Here is a 19,878-nt window from a genome sequence, read left to right as displayed (position 1 = left end):
CTCTTACTTGGTTTAGTAGCACCTTTGGAGGAAAATGGTACACATTTTCTTAACTCTCTTGTTATGTGATTTTATTTATGTTTACTTGATAATATAAAAAGCATGATCAACATGATTTTTATTTTAATCATTTAAACTTTACATGGTTATATTAAAGTCATATCCAGTTTAGTGATATTTTCGTCAAAACAATAATACTTTTGGGACACTCTAAAAAGGTTATAAATATGAAAATTTTTGATTAATATGATAATGCAGATATATATGAATTTTTGTATTTGAAATATTATTTTAAGTTTAATGTATGTTAGTTTTATGAACTTTTGCATAGAGAAAAATACTTAAAAATAATATCTAGTGATGTTTTTGTGATGAAAACTTGGTAGATAAATTTATGTGAACTAGGAATTTTAAAAAGAGTATTTTATGTAAGTACTTTATAAAAGCTAAAAGTTAGGATATCATTTTAGATATGCTCCTTGAGTTTTAGTTCATTAAATTAACGTTTAATTGAATTTCATTTAAAATTATTGTTCTAATAGGAAGAAGTATTGAATACTTTCTTAATTATTAAAAATAGCTAAGAAAATATATTACTTAAGTTTAAAATAAGTTAAAAATTTATTAATAAATTTGAAAATAAAAAAAAGTTAAATAAGAAATAAATATTAAATGGCTCTTCTTAACTTGTAACTTTTTAGCATACTCCTATAACATGTTGAATCTCATGATGACCCTTGGCAAATTGTCGTGAACCCTATGGACTTTAATTATTTTTTTTTATATATATCGATTTATGGTTAAAATGATTGTATTAATTATTTAAAATAATAATCATAAGTTTTATTAGTTAAATAAACTTATCTCTTTAAAATGATTCCATATCATCTTAGTGTTTTGATAAAATTTTTATTTTGGACCCAAGTAATTATAAAGAATTATTAATCGGTTTATCGGTAAAATAGTCAAATTAATTTGTTGAAATGCTTAGCGTTGTTGTTCTTGAAAACTCATTTCATTTAAATTTTGGACCCTCAATAACTTGTCGGATTATTTTTCATAGTTATGATAGATCCGTTTTGCTATTTTACTTGGTTATTTGATAAATTACGTTATTAACTACTTAGAAATATTACCCTTGACTTTTATGATTATTTATGACATAATAATGACTTAGTTTAGCCTCAGGAATCTTAGTATAGCTACGAAAATTTATTTTTTGATTAATATTAATTTATTAGATACTAGTAATTTTTTTGTATTAAAAGGGTAGAATCGTCAAAGTTTTGATTAGTGGAAGTTTCACTTATAAGAATGTAAACTATTTCGATTTAGAGTCTTGTTTGATATTGATTGTATGACTCTGATAGTAAGGTAACGTCGAACCGTGGACCAGCATGTAAAATCCCGACGTCCGTGTTAGCCGGCACATAAAATGCGGTGTCTGACAGGGGGTCCGAGAAAAACACATCCTGTGGAGTCTCGAGCATAACAGTATTGAGAGGAGTGACGACTCCCACCACAGTTAGGGTTTAGGATTACCGTCCTCACCTAACCAAACCCTTACATATATTAGTTGTGATTATTGTTGTGATCTTGTGATGTGCTATGATGGTAAAGTTATGAGGCTTAATCGAACTTGATTGAATAAGAATTAAGGTTACCAAGTATTTAGTAGCAGTAATGAACTTCTGCAAGTATTGAGAATGTAACTTAATGGCTTAATAAAGGTCAATAATGAGTAATAACCTTCTATATTGTGCTTGATAATTATTTTGTAAGCATGATTTAACTATCGCATCATAAGCTTGTTGAGGAAATTATACTCGGCTTTATCGCTGACCGATTCAATCGGCTATCATCCGTATTATGGATGACAGTATGTTATAGAAAAATTTAGCTCAGGTTTCGATCCAGGCCACAACTTTAATTATTCTATCGAGGACTTAGTTGCATTGATTTTACTTGATGACTTTGATGACTATATTGTACATATATTTTTTTTTATTGTATTTAAGCAAACCTTATGTTATATTTTCTCAGTTGTAAGATTTTTAACTTATGTTTTAAATTGTTTTAGTTTAAATGGTTTTTAGCAGTTCGACATTTTACACTTTCGCATCATTTATCTTAAGTATAATTAATAATGTTAATTATGTATTGAGAGTGCTGCTCCTGCTACACGAACAAACTTGACTAGCTTTCAATAAGAGTTCTATAAAAACTAATGATGTTTTTCAATTAGTTCATCTGGATATATGGGGCCTTATGAGGTCTCAATCTAGGACAAAATGTACTATGTTTGTCACTTTAGTGGATGATTTTAGTAGATGCACATGAATTTTTTCTCATTCAACACAAATCAGAATTCTCGATATGTTTTAAAAAATGTCATACATATATGCAAACACAATTTGAGAACAGATCAAAGTGATTAGAACGAATAATGCTAAAGAGCTATCTCAAGGAGAAACCTTAAGTTTTTATAATGAGAAAGGCAATCGTCTTCAATCAAGTTGCACAAATACATCTTAACAAAATGGGGAGGTTGAAAGACGATATAAACATCTCATAGAAGTGTCAAGATCTTTGTTTTTCAGTTAAAAGTTTCCACAAGCTTTTAGGGAGACTGTGTTAAATGTACAATTCACATCATAAACAAAATGCTACTAAGTATCCTAAATAACATTTCTCCTCAAAAAAGACTATACAAAAAAAGGCCGTAATTAAACCAAATAGGACCGATTAACATATACTCCCTCCGATCTTATGAATTAGTCCCATTTGCTTGGGCACGGATATTAAGGATTGTGTGGGGTCCATTAAAAAGGGTAAATAGTAAAGGGTAAGTAGTAAAGTATAAGTAGTGAAGGGTAGTTGGGTAAGTAAGGTATATGAGGGTATATTCGTAATTACTTGTGTGAACTAAGGGTATTTAAGTAAAAAAGGATTGTCAAAAATAGAAATGAGATTAATTCAAAGGTTTTGCCAAATAAGCAAATGGGACTAATTTATAAGATCGGAGGGAGTATTATTTTTCCCAACTTTCACACATATAAATACCATCTTAAAATTTTTAAACATTACAAAATTTGAAAGTAAGCGGCTGCTGTCTGCTTCCTGTTTACCTACTTCCTCCTCATTGGGAATTTTATAAGTATCCAAACTTACTTTCTAGTTTCCTTTGTTGTCTTAGTTTTTAATTTTTTTTAATTCCTTTTATTTTGTTTTTTTATTTCCATTATTTCATTTTTTGCTGACTTTGTTAACTATATTATCAATTAATTTTATAATAATTTGTTTATATTTTATATTGAGTCAAATAATTGAATTTTACTATATTTAATACCATAAAATTTAAATTAATATTTTGTAGCCGGTCTGGATCAGACTGGTAGTTTTCATATTTGGACCAGAACCAAGTCGGATATAATCCTCAAAATTTCAAAATTCAATCTTTTAGTCCAATCGGTTCAGGTCTGTTCCGATCCGAGTTTGGACCGGTGTGCAATCCTAGTTGCAAGTTATTTGCCTTCAAATTACTATTGGGTAGGAAACAACTTATGCTTGTGTTTGGTCGACAAATAATTTAAAGAGCATGGTAATTGGTTAGTGTTAGTTCTAGAAGACTGTTTTGTATGATGAATGCCTTCCAATTACATTTAGGAAGGTAGACTTTTTGATATTGATTAACAATCTTCTTGTCTATCCATCTATTATCTATTACATATAAAAAGAGCAAATTTTTTTACAGTTCGCATTTCGATATAAGGAACAGTTGGCCTCCAGCTGCTGACACGTGTCTCCCAGTTTATCTAAGCCCTCCATTGCTTGCAATACTAACCCTCCATTGAACCGTTTTTGTTTCCATTTTAATGGGTTCTTGACTTCTTGCTTGAATTGAAGTGTGTTTTTAAAAATTTTTTGTGTTTTCGTTTTGAAATTGGATTTTTGAATTTTTGGGATTTTGGTTTATAGTTCTTGCTTGAATTGAGGTAAGTTTTTTTTTTTTAAAAAAAAAAAAAATTTTTTTAAATGTTTTTATTTCGAAATTGGATTTTGGAATTTTTTGTTCATCCTTGAACTTTAGGTTCTTTTTTTAATTTATTTTTTTATTTTCGTTTTTAATTAGATTTCATTTTCATTAATTGGCTTTTTTTTTCAGCTTTGATATTCATCTGATTTTCATTTTAGTATTGAATTTTCATATTACTTTCATTTTGGTTTTCATTGATGTGGGTGTTTTTTTCTTGTAAGTTTGTGTTTATTTTAATTGCTTTATTGTGTGTATTCAATCAAGTGGGCTTATGAAGATTTGATTTTTCAGTCTGTCTTGTATAAGACTAGTGAGACGCCTTCAAAACAAGAAGCGCATAGCTATAAATTTCTATTATTGTTATTTAAGTCAAGTATGAGGCATGCGCCACGGTGACATTGTCAAGAACTTATGTTGATTTTTATAGGTTTTGGTTTTAATTTTCATTTATGGAAATTGGTATTGGGGAAATTTGTGTTAAAATATGTCAGAATTTGGTGGGAGTAGAAGCGATTGACGCAGAAATTAGGAATTGGGTCAAAAAATGGGGTTTTTTGGATTCGATTTATTTGCAAATTGAATGTTTGTTATTGAACTTAATTGTAGACCCTTTTGCTTTGGATTTCTGTTGTATCAGCAGTTTTTTTTTTATTTTTTTTTTTTTGTTGAAGTTTCTTTGATTTTTGTTATTTTATATTTGGTGGTGATGTTGAAGATGATGATGACGATTGTTTCACTATTGATGCTGATGATTTGTTGAAGACTCTTTTGAAGACCCTTTTTGAGCCAAGGACTCTTTGACCACACTCTCTTGTATGGGCATGAGCTGCCGTCTCTCTTTCCTCTCCAGACACTGACCGTAGTTGTCTATGAACGGGATACACTAGGCATGATGATGATGACGACTTGATGAAGAGTTTGTTCCTGATCAATGGGTAGGATTTGTTGCATTTTATGGCTTCTTGCAATTAGGGTAAAAGAGTACCGTTTGTAATTTGCTATACTCTTTCGTATAATTTCCCCATTTTTAGCTCATCTTTTTCTTACAATTTCAGTTTCTTCTATCTTCTCACATTCTGTATTTTTTGTGTGATGCTTTGGTGGAATGCAGATGAATCCTACTTAGTTTTCGAGGTAACAAATTTCCCCAGAATTGATTTGTGGATTGTTTTTTTTTTTATAATCTGACATTTCTGCCATTGATTTTTTTAATTGGGATTTAATTCTTTTTTTTTTTCGTGATGATCGGTTAAAGATCGCTGCTTGGGTGTTCAGATATTCCCATTTGCTTGAATTCAAAATACAGGTACATTTTAGGTCGTTGATCAATTTCAGTTTGCCTTTTATTTTATCTTAATCAATGAAAGATTTGGAGTTTCATTTTTGGGTAAAGTGTTTCTCACTTCATAAGCTTCAATTTCAATTCATCATTTTTCTTTGTTTGCAGATTGAAGATGAAATTATTTATTTATTTTTTTTTGTCATTCCTTCATTTACCATTCTTAGGCCATCAAGAAATAGAAAGATTTAATTAAGATATGGATTTTACTTTTATTTAGCTAAACAAAATCATAAATTTAATACAATACAATATTTTTAAAGTTAATTAATCCATTTTAAATTAAAATTTTGACTTTAAAAGGTATTTTTCTTGAAGGACCGCGTGCTAGTTTATATTTAAAAGTCATAAAAGTTGTTAAATAAGTTTGAAAGTCTCCTTACTCGGTCATGGAAGGCAAGTTGTTTAATAGTATACATATTTAAAAAATCCAAGTCTTTCATGCCAAAGTGTCAAATCATGTGTTAAGGCCTTAAAACATTTCAGACTAGATCCTGAAACTTTGTTATAATTTTCTAATTTTGGCTCATTTTACCTCACATTTGTCTTTATCGTCTAAGACAACTTAATTTCCCTTGTAACAAAGTTGTTATATACATTCTAATATTATGGCTAAGTCTATCAACCGAAGCATGCCATTAACGGAATTAGATGAATCACAACCAACTTTTCTAATTCCGAGAATATTACAGTTAGCCTTATATATAAGAGTGATAGTTCCATCGTTTTGTTTTTTGAATTTAGCTAATAGAGAAACTTTACCACTTATGTGCTTTGAACATCCACTATTAAGGATCCATGTGCTAGGAACCTACAAAATAGTTCATTAAACCTTTTGGCTAGACATTGGTCAAATTATTAGTCATATTTGGAATATGTCATATTAAGAGGCTTAGTTCCTTTAACAACCCAATTTTTCTTAATGTATTCTTTTAGTTGTACAAGATTTTTTTTTCCGATAATATGAGGATTATTTCTTCTATAAGGGCATGCAAATTTCGTATAACCCTTTTTACAACAATAAGAACAAGTAGGTTTATACTAACTATCTTTAGCCTTACTAAAAATAATTTGGTTCTTTTTAGAAAAAAACATTATTATTATAATCAATACCACTTTTATCTTTAGATGATTAACTTGAATCTAATATTTTATTAAGTTCTTTTTTGGATTTAGTAAACTTGCAAAAAAATCATTTTGAGATTTCTATTTCTTATTAATCAGATTTTTTTTCTCTTTCTCTAATATATCTTTAGAATAGTTCAAAGAGGTTTACATGTATTAAGTTCTTGACCTTATTGTCATATTTAAGTTCTAGGCCTTGATCTCGTGGTCAAAACTTTATGTGTTACTTATTTGAGTTTTCAGATCTGAGAAAAAAGAACGTAGAATTTTCAATATTTGTAACAAATTGTCCTCATTTGTTTGATAATCCAACATTTTGTTTTTAAGGGAGTTTATTCAATAATTAAAATTTCCTCATTTTAAAAAAGGTTTTACAATATATCTTTAACAACATCCATATGGCCATTAATTAAACGTTATAAATTGTTTCTTTAATAGGAATTTCAATTTCTTTTGTGGGTTCTTCCCAAGCTATGAGACAAAGATCATTACTATCTTCGTCTGAATTGCTAGATGAGTCTAAGTCACTCTAAGGGGCCAACATAACTTTATATTTTTCTTCCTTCCGTTTGTAATGTAATGGTTTTTTATTGTCCTTCTTGTTATTGTTTCTCTTAGTAGGATAATTTTCTATGAAGTGAGCTGTAGAACCATATTCAATGCAAATTTGTGTATTAGATTTAGAAGGATTATAATATTTACCTCGAGAATATCTTGAAGAATGTGAGGATGCTCTTTTAAAGTTTTCTTCTTGTTCAAGATTAGGTGGAGACCACGTGCGATTAGAGAAAAAAGGGTCATCATCTTCATCATCACTATCTTCATCTGAGGATGAGATAGCTTCCACCTTTGTAGCTTTCAAAGACACGTGTTTGACTTTAGATGGTGGTTCTCCATCATCTCGTGAAAGAGAAGTTTTTCAAGGAGATCATCAAGAGGCAGCTTCTTAAGGTCTTGAGCTTCCTCTATGGATGTCACATTTGGTTCCTATTTATCCTTTGGCAAGCACTGTAGGGTTGTTTTTTTTTTTTTTTTTTTTTTTTTTGACTTTTTCTTCGTTAGAGAAGAATTTTCCCAAGTAGTGTAGGTTGTTCACTCTTAGAGGGAAGCAAGTGAAGATCTCTTTCATGAAATCATTTGGAGTCATCCTAAACATTTCATATTTGTGAAGAAAAATATTGATTTTGGTTTCTTGACTTGAGTAGTGCCATCATATTTAACAAGTTTATCCCCAATATCCTTAGTACTTATGTAAGAGGAAATACGTTAAAATTCATCATTATTCAAACTACAATAAAATAGATTTGTGGCTTTGTAGTTTTAGCTACAAGTTCAAGTTTAAGATCACCCTGCAAACTACAATAGTCCTTCTCAAGTATAGGATTCCTAACATCTTCTTTTTCAATCATGGGGGTTTTAGGTTTAGTTTTGATAATATCTCAGTATTTTAAGATCTTGATCAATAATGAATATTTACATTAGAGATCGCCAATGAATGAGAAAAGTTGTTACCATTGAATAGAGGAGAACGATTAGAGGGACGCCCTTAATCAAAGTGACCATCACCTTATAGATTCATGATAAGATACTCCTTACTTATAAAATAGTCAAATATCAGCAATACAAAAAAGAGTATTATTTATTAAGCCTTAAATTTTTATGGGCTCTTTTTAACTTTTATTTCGGGTCTCAAAAATAGATGAGATAATCCTGTTTTCATCCTTCCCCAGAACCTGATCATATTTTTATGAGCAAGATACACTGTGTATCATGATGATGATAAATATTAAAAAAATATACTCTACGTAGTTACTAACAAAAAGTGAATTTTTTTTAAGGTTATTGTTGGCATTTTGTCATTTATCATATTTGTATAGCTAAATGTAGAATAATAAATATGTAAGGAGTAATGTCGAGCTAGTAAAAAATGAAACTAAAATTGTTTCTAATAGTTGTATACTGGCAAGTTAAGTGTTAGGTTATATATACATTTTAAAATTATAATTAGAAAAGATACAAAAAAAATATTGCCCATATCTTTTTCACTAATTATCAAAAAAATTTTAGAAAAAAATCCAATTGAAAGTTAGTAAGAAGCAAGAATAGGAGCCACCCATATCTTAGCAATAATATGAGTTGATTGGCGTGGCATATTAACATACCTACAAGGCTAAAACTAAATGAGTTAAAGAATTGCTCAATTTATGGCTTTATATCAATCATACCAATTATGAATTGTTTTGCACGTGGTGAAGTTCAAGCTCATTTTTTTCTTTGTTGGGATGGTTGTGCTATAAATAAGTGTTGTAGCATCCTGAAGAAGAACCCACAAATGAATCATGCCAAGTTTGGAATGGGCTCTTTCTTGCAATCTTCAAAGTTTGGTACAAGAAAAAACGAAAAGGTTAACTCATTTGTTGGAAGATTTGCAAGTAATCAAGAAACATCCATAATAAAAATGTCGAGCTCGGAGAATCAGGTAGTCTCTTTGTTTCTAAATATTTGCCTCGTATCGCGTTAAGAAAATACCATAATAAACTCAAGTAAAACGGAGAAATTATTTTCAACAAAATTATGATCATTCTTGTACTACGTACGTACACTAATGAGGAACATTAAAATGAGATTCAAGAAGGCGGTAAATGAAGGAGCGTATGGTGTGTGGGAAGTGTAGGACATGTTTCTTGCAAACTTACACTTAATTAGGTTGTGGCTCGAACAATTTGAAGATAACTTTTAAATTTGAACCAAACTTTAAAGAAAGGGCAAACATTGTGAACCCTACATAAATTCATGAACTTCCTTAGTTAGAACTTTATTTTAAACAATTATTACACCTTCTTTCTCATCCAATCTTAATGGGTGGGATCTTTAAACTTTGAACTAAGATAAAACTCAAAATAAACTTCTAACATTAATTATTAGGAATTGTAAGATATCTTAGAGACGAAAAACATAAAAAAATTAATTTAATTTAGATGTAAAAATTTCAAACATTCAAATGTTTGAATTAAACTTATATAAACCTTGAAAAATCACTCGTAATTTAGACAGCTTTGGCCGAAAGTATCACCTTTTATCTCTTTCTCCCTTGCCTTAAAGACATGATCCATTGAGACATTTCTTTCAACTTTCAACTTTCGAAGTATCATCTTCATATCCCTCCAAACATACAAAATACATAATATTGGATCTCTAGCCTAATTGATTGACAAAGAACAAACGTGCATGTATTTCTAGAGCTTAAATAATATTCACTCGTTTTTTTTATAGAAATAAATAATAACTTTTTTTTATTTAATTTTGTTGTTCTAGCTTGTTATATAATTCTTTATCTGCGTTCTTATTGTACTTATACCATCCAGATCAACTATAATAAGAGGATGCTCTCAAACTATGTTCCTGTTTATGTCATGTTACCAGTAAGTCCTATTCTCTATACATTTTAGCTCTTATAGCTATATATGTATTTAACGTCATAAAAGGAGCTGATAAAAATTGAAACATGCGATTTTTTTGTCACATAGTTTATATTATTCACGTATTTTTACATTTTTAATCAAAATGGTTACTTAATAACTTGTTAGGCATTTTACATATTTTAATTGATTTGAAACCGAAACATTAATCGTACAAATAAAAGTAAATTCAGAATACTAGTATAAAATGGGTCGAATCTAACTATGTTGTTTGTTAGTAATGTGATACATATACAACTCATAATTGATAGGATTTCAATCAAATGATTTCAATTATATGTCTCTTGTTTGCTAATTCTTTTCTATGATACGATTCAACACGGTGGCAGAGCTACATAGTGAACAATAAGGTCATTTAGTTTCACTTATATTTTAAAAATTGAGATTTTTTCTTAATAAATTTGATAAATTTGTCATTTTAACTAACAAAAGATGCAAAATGTTCAAGGAATTTTAATTAGACCCCATTTAACAAATTTCCTAAAATATGATTGTACATATAGTTAGGAGTAGTTTCCCCAAAGAATTCGTTCAAAGACGAGGAAGGCACAAGGATACAACTAGAAGAACTAAAAGAAGCAGGAGTAGATGGAATAATGGTGGATGTTTGGTGGGGAACCGTTGAATCTAACGGTCCAAAACAATATGACTGGAAAGCTTATAGACATTTATTCAAGGTAGTACAAGAATATGGTTTGAAAATCCAAGCTATAATGTCATTTCACCAATGTGGAGGCAACATAGGGGATACTATCAATATCACACTTCCTCAATGGGTTCTTGATATTGGTATAAACAATCCTGATATATTTTATACCAATTTGGCTTCTACTCGGAATGTCGAATACCTTTCTTTGGGTGTTGATAACCAACATCTCTTCCATGGCCGAAGCGCTATACAGGTGTGTAAAGCTTTCATGACTTGTTTATATCTAGTTGTCCAGTTTTTGAGACTTATTATACTATACTCCGTCATGCCTCGTTGATTATTGTTTCTAAATTATATTAATGAGAATAATTTTATAATGTAATTTTTTATGAAATATTATGTCATTTTAGGGTCTTTTGAGAAGAATTAAAATTATAGTTTAAAAAGTTTTTTATCAAATATATTTCATAACATTCTATTACAAAGTTTGACTATATATAGTACATCTTTCTTAACAAAAAACAAAAAAACTTTAAGTATGTTGCTAAAAAAAAAATACGAAAACTAACTAATAAATATTTTTGACTAATTAAACTTAAAAGACATTAAAATTTCTTTTTTTCTATACTCTCGCTTAAGTTGAGTGGTTGGATGAACACCCCATTTGTACTTTCAAAAGAATCAAATCCAACAACCTTTGATCTACAATTTGATCTTTAATCTAAAGAAATATAGACTATAATGATTTTTCTTAAAGACTTTCTTTTATAAAATGTATATCTAGTTCAATGTTTTTTGTGCGATCTTATGGAATTGAATCTACTAAAATACTAATTGTCGCCTTGTTATCACAATAAAATTGACATGCTTTTTTTTAGGAAACCAGTTCATTCATCAACTTTTTAATTTCTAAAACTTATGTTATACTTATTGGCAAATCTCGTAAATTTTGTTTCTGTACTTGATAAGATAAAAAAGTAATTATATATTACTATGTTCAAACAAATAAAGAGATTTCCTATGTCCCTCTAAATTTATACAAGACCCGTAAAAGAAGAGTTGATTAATTCCATCTTAAAATAAATTAATATTACGAGTATACCAACAAGTATATATGTTAGTACAAATATAGCTTTTATAATTCACAAATTCTTGTAAGAGACGGTTTCTTTGAGAGACTATCTCTAATTGGGCCAACTCATTATATATTTTTAAAATATTATAAGTAGACATTAAAAATAATATAAGTAGACATTAAGAATGATGTAAGTAGACATTTAAGATATTAAAAGTAGGCATTAAAGATACAATAATTAATCATTAAAGATAATGTAAATAGACATTAAAAATACAGTAAGTAGTCATTAATGGATTAAACTTGAAATACTTTTCGCAAAAAGATAGTCAACTACCTGTTTATGATTTTCATCAACCCTAATATTTTCGTTCCAAATATATTTATGCATTGAAATGAATTGATCGAAAAAAATGAGATAGTTGAAGCATGAGAAGCATGACATTCCCCTGGAATTCTCCTACTGTACGGATTACCATTCGCGATTAAACTCTGAAGTATCAAAATTCTCCTTTTGTTTGGCGCTATTAATTCCAGGGGTGAATGAGATTCCGTTCATATTATAATATACACAATGTCAACAAATCAACTGAACCTGAAATTTAATGGACGGTTTTTACTCTGAAAACATGTTATAGTGTTTATGATTCTGTTCCAGATATATGGCGATTTTATGAAGAGTTTTCGAGAGAACATGGCAGATTTCTTGGAGGCAGGGATAATAGTAGACATTGAAGTAGGTGCAGGTCCTGCTGGAGAATTACGCTACCCTTCTTATCCTGAGGCCCAAGGTTGGGAGTTTCCGGGCATTGGTGAATTTCAGGTTTACCATTGACTATTTTTGGTACTTATATCTACTACTCATGTCCTTATATTAGGTTAACTATATTCTGAAATAAAGTGCAATTAACAAGCTATCGAATTGAAAAGGGGTTGAAATTAACAATTCTGGTATACTTACAGTTTGAAATTATAAATTATGGATTCATATTGGAATCATTATGTTATAACATAGAAACGGTTAAGGAAGCGCACTGGTCATTGCTAAGACCATCTATTAGTTGTAGACTTGGTAGAAACTTGTATTTTTGGAACAAAGGGGAGTGTCGTGTAAGCGCCGAAGAAACGCCTCGTTGATGTTCCAACTTCCATGGCGCCTAAGGCCACCTTGTTGACGATCCAAGGCACCTAGTCGACAATAAAGGCTGCTACTCGGTGGCGCTCAACAATTTGTTCAATACTAATACATAGAACTCTCGAATTTTGACCTGATCGAATCGATTGGAAATTAGTGAGACATAACCTGAAATTTTGACACGTGATTCGAAAATGACATGATCTGAAAATACTAGTCAAACCTGACCAAAAATCAAACCTAACTGTTTTGACCCGTTTTAGATTCATGTCTATCATTTTTAGTCAAAATCCACCAAATATTTAATCATTTTTAAAATTCTTATCCTCTTCAAAAAAAAATTCTTATTCAATATTTCTCTACTTTAGGCCTAAAATTGATAGAATGGTCTTTGAAAAAATTGTAATGAGAAGAAAAAAACTAAAATTCTTTGACACATTGAGTTGACCCTAACGCGACCCAAACCCGATACAAGCTGATCCAAATTTGACATGACCCAAAAATGATTAAATAAACTGATCAAGAATCTGCACGTCTGACACTTTGATAGGTTTACTAATGCGCTTATTCGTTGGTGCCTATTTCTTGAGTCATTCGGTTTGATATGACCTACTTCTTTTGTTAAATTTCTACTTCTTTTAAGTTCACATCATCAATAATGTGTGTACAACACCCAATATCAAACTCATGAAGCAGAAGCTGCCAATTCACTTCTAACAAATGCATATACAAAGTTCAAGAACCTTAGTTCTCATGATTCAAATATCTGGGGCAATTTCCTTTTCCAATGTCCAAGGTTTGTTACAAAAGTAACAAGCAAGCTCTTCAGCTACTTTTGGATTGGATATAGTCTTAAACTTTTCAGAAGGTTGAAGGCAAGTTGCAACACCTTTTCTCCTAGCTTCTTGCTTCTTTTAACTTACCCCACTCTTATTGAATTCTTTCCTTTTAGAATCTTAAACACATCCATATGAGAACAATTCTTTCCTAATTCAAATGGAATAGAAGTATTAAGAACTTTTCCTTCACCTATGAGAACAATTCTTATATTACTTTCCTGGTTATCTCTAGTTATCTTCTCTCCGAAACACTGAAGTTTATCTCCATTATAATTACTTTAAGATTAGTGCGCTTAGCTCTTTAAACACAAAATATTAACACAAGCCTAAGTGAGGGCATAGTCATTTGGTGAACCTCATAACTTTTATTTTGAAAACTAGAGAATATTATAGAAAAAGAACCACCGGATATTAAGAAGCTTTGAACCGCCGGCATATAAAACAGTGGGAGGGGTAGGAACAAGACCAATAAAATCCTGGCCACCCAAACGAAAAGCATAGGGATGGACTATGCTCTACAAAGTTCCAAAGATTTACTAACTTTGTGTGTAATTTATTTTGCTTTGTTCTTTGCCACTTCATCGTATGCTTGCAATTTTTGTTAGTTCATTGATTTTACACAAACACCTGCTTTCCTCACGATTCCTACTTGCATTTTACGCTTCCATATCGTCGTTCATTTTAATTCGTTAAAAGAATTTTTACTTGTCGGGTGCATGATATGCGGTTCTAATGATTTTTGACCTGTTATTGAATGGAGCATGATCTGCGGATTCAATGAACTTTTACCTGTCTTGAATGGTGCATGATCTGCAGTTTAGCTATAATTGGCAAGTCGAATGTTTTCTGTCGTTTTGCACAGTGCTATGACAAATATATGGCAGAAGATTTCAAGAAGGCAGCAACAGAAGCAGGTCATCCCGAATGGGAGCTGCCCAATGATGCTGGTCAATACAATGACACCCCTGAACAAACAAATTTTTTCAAGAAACAAGGAACTTACCAAACCGAAAAAGGAGTCTTCTTCTTAACTTGGTACTCCAATAAACTAATAATCCATGGTGATCAGATCTTGGAAGAAGCTAACAAAGCATTCCGCGGTTGCATTCTCAAGTTAGCTATTAAGGTATGACGTAAAATAATTCTGTTTCAAAACAAGCAGTCACATTTAACAACTAAATCATCGTGTGTAGGTGTCAGGAATTCATTGGTGGTACAAGTATCACTGTCATGCAGCTGAGCTTACTGCTGGATACTATAATTTAGATGATAGGGATGGATATCGGCCAATTGCAAGGATGCTTACTAGGCATAATGCTATCTTAAATTTTACATGTCTTGAGATGATAGATACTGAACAGCCCTCTGAAGCTTTCAGTGGTCCAGAGGAACTTGTTCAACAGGTAAATATTCGCCAAACTAGAATAAGTTAAGTTCAGCAAAATTAGCAGTATCGAAAATATGAGTTATGAGATGATAACTAATAGTCATTTCTGTGTTAGACTGTGACAATTCGTCACATGATCACACCCCATGGGCCCACTTGTGTAGACACACCCATGGGGCACCCATGGGCTTGCGCTCACAAACCCACGGGTAATAAGTGTGGACTTGCATTCATACTTGAATGAGGTCCACTCTTTCCCCAAACCAAATGGTATTTGGAGGATTACTCACCAAGCATTATATACAAGTCCACAACCCAATATTTTAACGATTTGGGATATTCCTCATATGTGATCACCGAGCATTATATACAAGTCTATAACCGAATATTTTAGTGATCCGGGATATGCATCACATGTGAAGTATTTCCAACATCTTCAGGTGTTAAGTGATGTTTGGAAAGAGAATGTCAAAGTTGCAGGTGAAAATGCACTTCCATGTTATGACAACAATGCTTACAATCAAATCCTGTTGAATGCCCGCCCTAATGGAGTGAATACGAAAGGAGCACCAGCATTGAAGATGTTCGGGTTTACATATCTACGTGTTTCAGAGAAATTGCTGGAAAAGAAAAACTTCAAAGTGTTCAACAAGTTTGTCAAGAGAATGCATGCCAATCAAGTAAGAATTTTCATGATAAGAATTCTTAAATATACTACTAAAACTACTACTACTATGGTTTTACTTAATTTATGTTTTGTAGAAATACTGTCCAAACGCGGATATGTATGGGAATTCTATTGATGCATTAGCGCCATCAAAGCCAAGGATTCCTATTCATGAACTTCTCGAAGCGACTACGCCAACCAACCCATTCCCTTTTGACGAGAAGACGGATATGAGTGTTGATGGCTCACTTTCTGCTGTTATAACTAAGCTGACAAGTTTGTTTGATGCCTTGCTTACTCGATTAACTAAAACTTGAGCCTTAAGTGGGTCCTACTTGAGCTCCCGACTAGGCACGATTTGGGATCAAATGTGAATGGGTCTGTTGCTTATGACAACAGAAAAATTCGGTACATCCTTAGTAAAAACAAAAAAGCTGTTTTCGTTAAACACTTAATAAACAAATAGAACTTAAAATTTCATATAAACGAGAAGTGTACACAATTCAATGAATCGTTTTCATGATGTTTTGATGTTTTATTGACATGTGCCCTATTACCAGACTGAGTGTAACAATTAATGCAAGTTGATAATGATATTTCAACAGAATTTAACATCTTTGTTTACATAATCAAATATCTAAACTCTTGAACACCTGGAGTTTTCCGTAGTAGAATACTAGCTACATTTCTACATCTCGAACATTCTAGATAGTTAAACAGTTTACGAAGATTTTTATAGTATTCTAACAAAATCCACACTGTTGAATACAGTATGAAACTGTGATGACAAAATAAAAACAAGAATTGATCTGCAACGCCACATTTATGCAGTGTTTGTTAAGTCCAAAGCTGATGTTTCTTCATTTGCTGAGTTTTGTAAACGCTTAATCGCATTCTGAACCTATCAAATAATGCAAAAAAGAGGTTACCTACGAAAGATGAAAAAAAAACTGCGATTCAGATTGCATGTTGTGCAAATAAGTCGTACCTCTGCATTCCAGTTCGTCCGAGCAGTCAAAATAATCAAAGTTACAGTTTGTAGTAGTACGCCGATTATCATTCCCCACCATATGCCCTGAAATAGTAATTGCTTTTATTGAGTACTTGTTATGTAGGAAGACCAATAACAAAACGGAGGGAGTATTACTTACTGCAACTCCGAGGCTAGTCTTGAAACCCAGTACACAACCAATAGGAAGACCAATAATGTAATATGTTGCTAGATTTACATATGCCACAACAGCTTGCCATCCGCTCCCTATTGCCACCCCTGAAATTTATTTACAAGAACGGAAAATTTTCGTAAATCAGGCTTAATAATATTGTTAGATTCCATTATTCTGAAATACCAAGTTGAGATTCGGTTAGTCTACCAGAGAGGATCGGCTGGATGCCATTCAAGAAAACGGAGATGGCAAGCAAGGGCGTTAAGTTGGAAACAGCCGCAATAACCTCAGAGTCAGAGGTGAAAGCTTTGCTTAACCCGACTCTGAATATCAGAACAACAGCACTGAATAGTATACTGATGAGGATACTAGTCCCATTCACTACCCAAACCGAGAATTTTGCCACGGATGGATGTGCTGCTCCCAGCTCGTTACTTACTCTTACACTGTATCATCCCATTTTTCACAAATTTGTCACAGAAATAACATTTATGTAAATATATAAACTGATCCTAAATATGTGGGAGCATATTTTTAGTTGAGTTTGTTTGGCTGATTACCTGGCTGCTGCAGCTAGCCCCAACATGAACTGCATATCCCAGTTCAAATAATTCATGCTGTAGTTTTCAGTCATGATAGGTTGATATTAGTTTGTGACGAGGAATATCACAAAAAATCTGATTTATTATTGATATAAAATCAAGAAAATGGTAAGTGTACAGGAGTATTAATGAAAGGAAAAATAGACATTAATAATCTAACGTTTTACCCATCTGCTGTGAATAATTTTATCTTTGAATTACTTTCTAATAACTTAATTTTTGCCATATATTTGCCCACATCATATCATACTACTAATAATAGATAATAGGAGTAATAAAGTACGCTGCCAGTAAACTAAAACAAAGGTTGGATTATTCACAGCGAACTAAGGATAAAGGTTGGATTATTAGAATATAATCTAAATATGGAATTATTCACATTAGACGAGAAAAAGGTTAGATTATTAATGTCAATTGGTGCTTAATGAAATTACCATATAGAAATAGAGTCCAATGCTATTGTAGGATTAGACAAGAGCCCTGAAATAAGCACCAATCCTTGGCTGTACCAAATCTCCAAACTGTATGTCACAAATCCACAGATAAGTCAAAACGAAATGAATGAAGTCAAAAGATGAGTGGTTAGGGAATTTAGAACATACCATAACATGACAGCAGAAGAAACTGTGAGCTTAAAATAAGGCCAAATTCCTTGGAAAGCCTGGATAGAGAAGCCACACCAAGTTTCCTTGCACTTTGGACTAAAAACTATGTAAAGTGCATTTAAAATGACTAAAACCCACCAAGAAAGACTTAGTGTAAGAGCTGCTCCAATAAGTCCATAGTCTAAAACATCAACAACTAACCAAGTGAGTAGTATATGCAATAAGAACACTCCTACTGACATAAATGCTAAAGGATTGACTATATTTTGTGCTTGAAGAAATCTCTGCATAGGACAGCTTATAGCAAAGGCGTATAATTGGAGGATTATACCGCGTGCAAATATCTGTCCTTGCTCTGCTATCTTCTCCGATTGACCCATGGCTTTGAGGGCAGAGCCTGAAAACCAGTACAGGAAGGATAACAGTATTGCTGCTCCTAGATGAAGTACGATTGCCCTTTGGCATATTATCCCCATTGACGAGTATTTCTTTGCTCCATAGGCTTGCCCACATACTGTTTGTACAGCACTGGCCATTCCCAACTGCAAAAAGATTAAAAAAGGTTAAAGAAAAGAAATATCCTAATGCTACTAAATGATTAAGAACTATGTTACTTGGACTCGGGTACTGATGTCAAATACTGGTACGTGTCCAAGTGTCAGATACGTCTAAATATTCAATTTTACGCCTAAAATGATGTGTCTAAGTGTCATACCAATGTCCGAGCATCAAGGATCAAACACGAGTATGTGAAGCAAAATGAAAATTCTGAGTAACATAGATTAAGGTATACATTCTCTTTGGTACAAAAGATATATTATATTTCTTAATTGGTCTCATGTTATATCAGTTTTTCAAATCATGTACGTATCTTCTTATTCATGTGAATTTTGCATTTGGTTTTTCTAACGTGGTCAACCAGAATCAACCTCTTTGTTATTACTAACTAGGTACGGTTGAGTACATCCAACCCTTAATCCTCGCCTTAGTGAGAGCCACTTAATGGCATTAAAGTAATGGAATGTCGCTACAAACAATTGATATTTTAAGTGACAAGAAGATCATTAGTATGAGTGTGATGAGTACCATGATACCATACGCAAGGCCTTGAATGCCAACACTAGCAACAGAAGCACCAGCAAGCTCCAAAGCACCTAAATGACCAGTAAACATAAGGGTGGCAAAACTAAGCATGTAGTTGAAGACAGACACAACAATGGAAGCTCCAGAAAGGATCCATAAAAGTCGTGACTCCCAAGCAATGAGACGAGTCCACCACCTTGCCGCAACTGGCTTGTGAGCTAAGAACTCTTCTATGACGTCTGACGACAGGTCTGGAATCCGTGAATGGGATTCCAGCCCAAGCAGCAAGGTGTGGTACTCATCTCTTCCTGTTGACTGCATGCTATGGATTTCTTATTACTTGCTGGTGTGTCGTGTGATTACTCAGTAAAATTTGGTGTTAATTATAAAGTTGGTTTTTATTTAGATTTTTGGATTTATATTCTTATAAATGGAATGATAATAATGTATGTCATATTACTAGCAGAATGCAACTACCATTCTAACTACATTTCTAATGAGAATACTCACCAACTGTTCCTCATCTTCCTAGTTAGTTATGACTCATTCTTTACCTTTTTCCACTTGCTATAAATTTTTTTTTTTTCTTTTACTTTTGAGGAATCAAAGCTCTGTTTTCAATCAATTAACTGTTATATACTGTACCTAACAAAGTTGATATTGAAAGATTATGTTTGAGCCCAATATCGAA

The 19,878-nt window shown here is 31.9% G+C and overlaps 2 protein-coding genes across 5 annotated transcripts; one reads left to right on the top strand and one right to left on the bottom strand.

Annotated features, from left to right (window-relative positions):
- Positions 1 to 3,312: 3,312 nt before the first annotated feature.
- LOC130805267 (beta-amylase-like) lies at positions 3,313 to 16,986 on the top strand. 4 transcript variants are annotated; one of them, XM_057669961.1, is made up of 12 exons: positions 3,313 to 3,549; positions 4,752 to 4,971; positions 5,148 to 5,170; positions 5,292 to 5,342; positions 8,803 to 8,979; positions 9,866 to 9,922; positions 10,483 to 10,881; positions 12,362 to 12,526; positions 14,540 to 14,803; positions 14,871 to 15,080; positions 15,505 to 15,744; positions 15,827 to 16,986. In XM_057669961.1, the coding sequence occupies exons 2-12, from the start codon at positions 4,968 to 4,970 to the stop codon at positions 16,046 to 16,048; spliced, it is 1,812 nt and encodes a 603-aa protein (XP_057525944.1). In that variant the 5' UTR covers positions 3,313 to 3,549; positions 4,752 to 4,967; the 3' UTR covers positions 16,049 to 16,986. The 4 variants fall into 4 exon arrangements, with proteins under 4 accessions (XP_057525944.1, XP_057525943.1, XP_057525942.1 ...); XM_057669960.1 differs by having other exon boundaries at positions 3,313 to 3,601; XM_057669959.1 differs by having other exon boundaries at positions 3,313 to 3,670.
- On the bottom strand, positions 16,306 to 19,580 carry LOC130805269 (protein DETOXIFICATION 41). Its single transcript, XM_057669963.1, has 8 exons — positions 19,191 to 19,580; positions 18,102 to 18,646; positions 17,934 to 18,020; positions 17,458 to 17,514; positions 17,105 to 17,343; positions 16,883 to 17,001; positions 16,720 to 16,806; positions 16,306 to 16,632 (listed from the first exon to the last, which is right to left on the bottom strand). Exons 1-8 carry the CDS (start codon positions 19,506 to 19,508, stop codon positions 16,555 to 16,557), a joined length of 1,530 nt encoding a protein of 509 aa, XP_057525946.1. The 5' UTR covers positions 19,509 to 19,580; the 3' UTR covers positions 16,306 to 16,554.
- Positions 19,581 to 19,878: the final 298 nt, after the last annotated feature.

The sequence above is a fragment of the Amaranthus tricolor genome, chromosome 2 (genome assembly GCF_026212465.1).
Source record: "Amaranthus tricolor cultivar Red isolate AtriRed21 chromosome 2, ASM2621246v1, whole genome shotgun sequence".
NCBI lineage: Eukaryota > Viridiplantae > Streptophyta > Magnoliopsida > Caryophyllales > Amaranthaceae > Amaranthus > Amaranthus tricolor.
This window is presented reverse-complemented; position numbering and strand designations above follow the sequence as displayed.

Excerpts from the sequence above, each read along its gene's own strand:
- LOC130805267 (XM_057669961.1), top strand. Across the intron at positions 8,980-9,865 it reads TGTCGAGCTCGGAGAATCAG|ATCAACTATAATAAGAGGAT; the intron begins GTAGTCTCTTTG and ends TATACCATCCAG. Across the intron at positions 15,081-15,504 it reads CAGAGGAACTTGTTCAACAG|GTGTTAAGTGATGTTTGGAA; the intron begins GTAAATATTCGC and ends CAACATCTTCAG.
- LOC130805269 (XM_057669963.1), bottom strand. The coding sequence starts at position 19,508 with ATGCAGTCAACAGGAAGAGATGAGTACCACACCTTGCTGCTTGGGCTG. Across the intron at positions 18,021-18,101 it reads TCTTCTGCTGTCATGTTATG|TTTGGAGATTTGGTACAGCC; the intron begins GTATGTTCTAAA and ends TGTGACATACAG. Across the intron at positions 17,344-17,457 it reads GGGCTAGCTGCAGCAGCCAG|TGTAAGAGTAAGTAACGAGC; the intron begins GTAATCAGCCAA and ends GGGATGATACAG.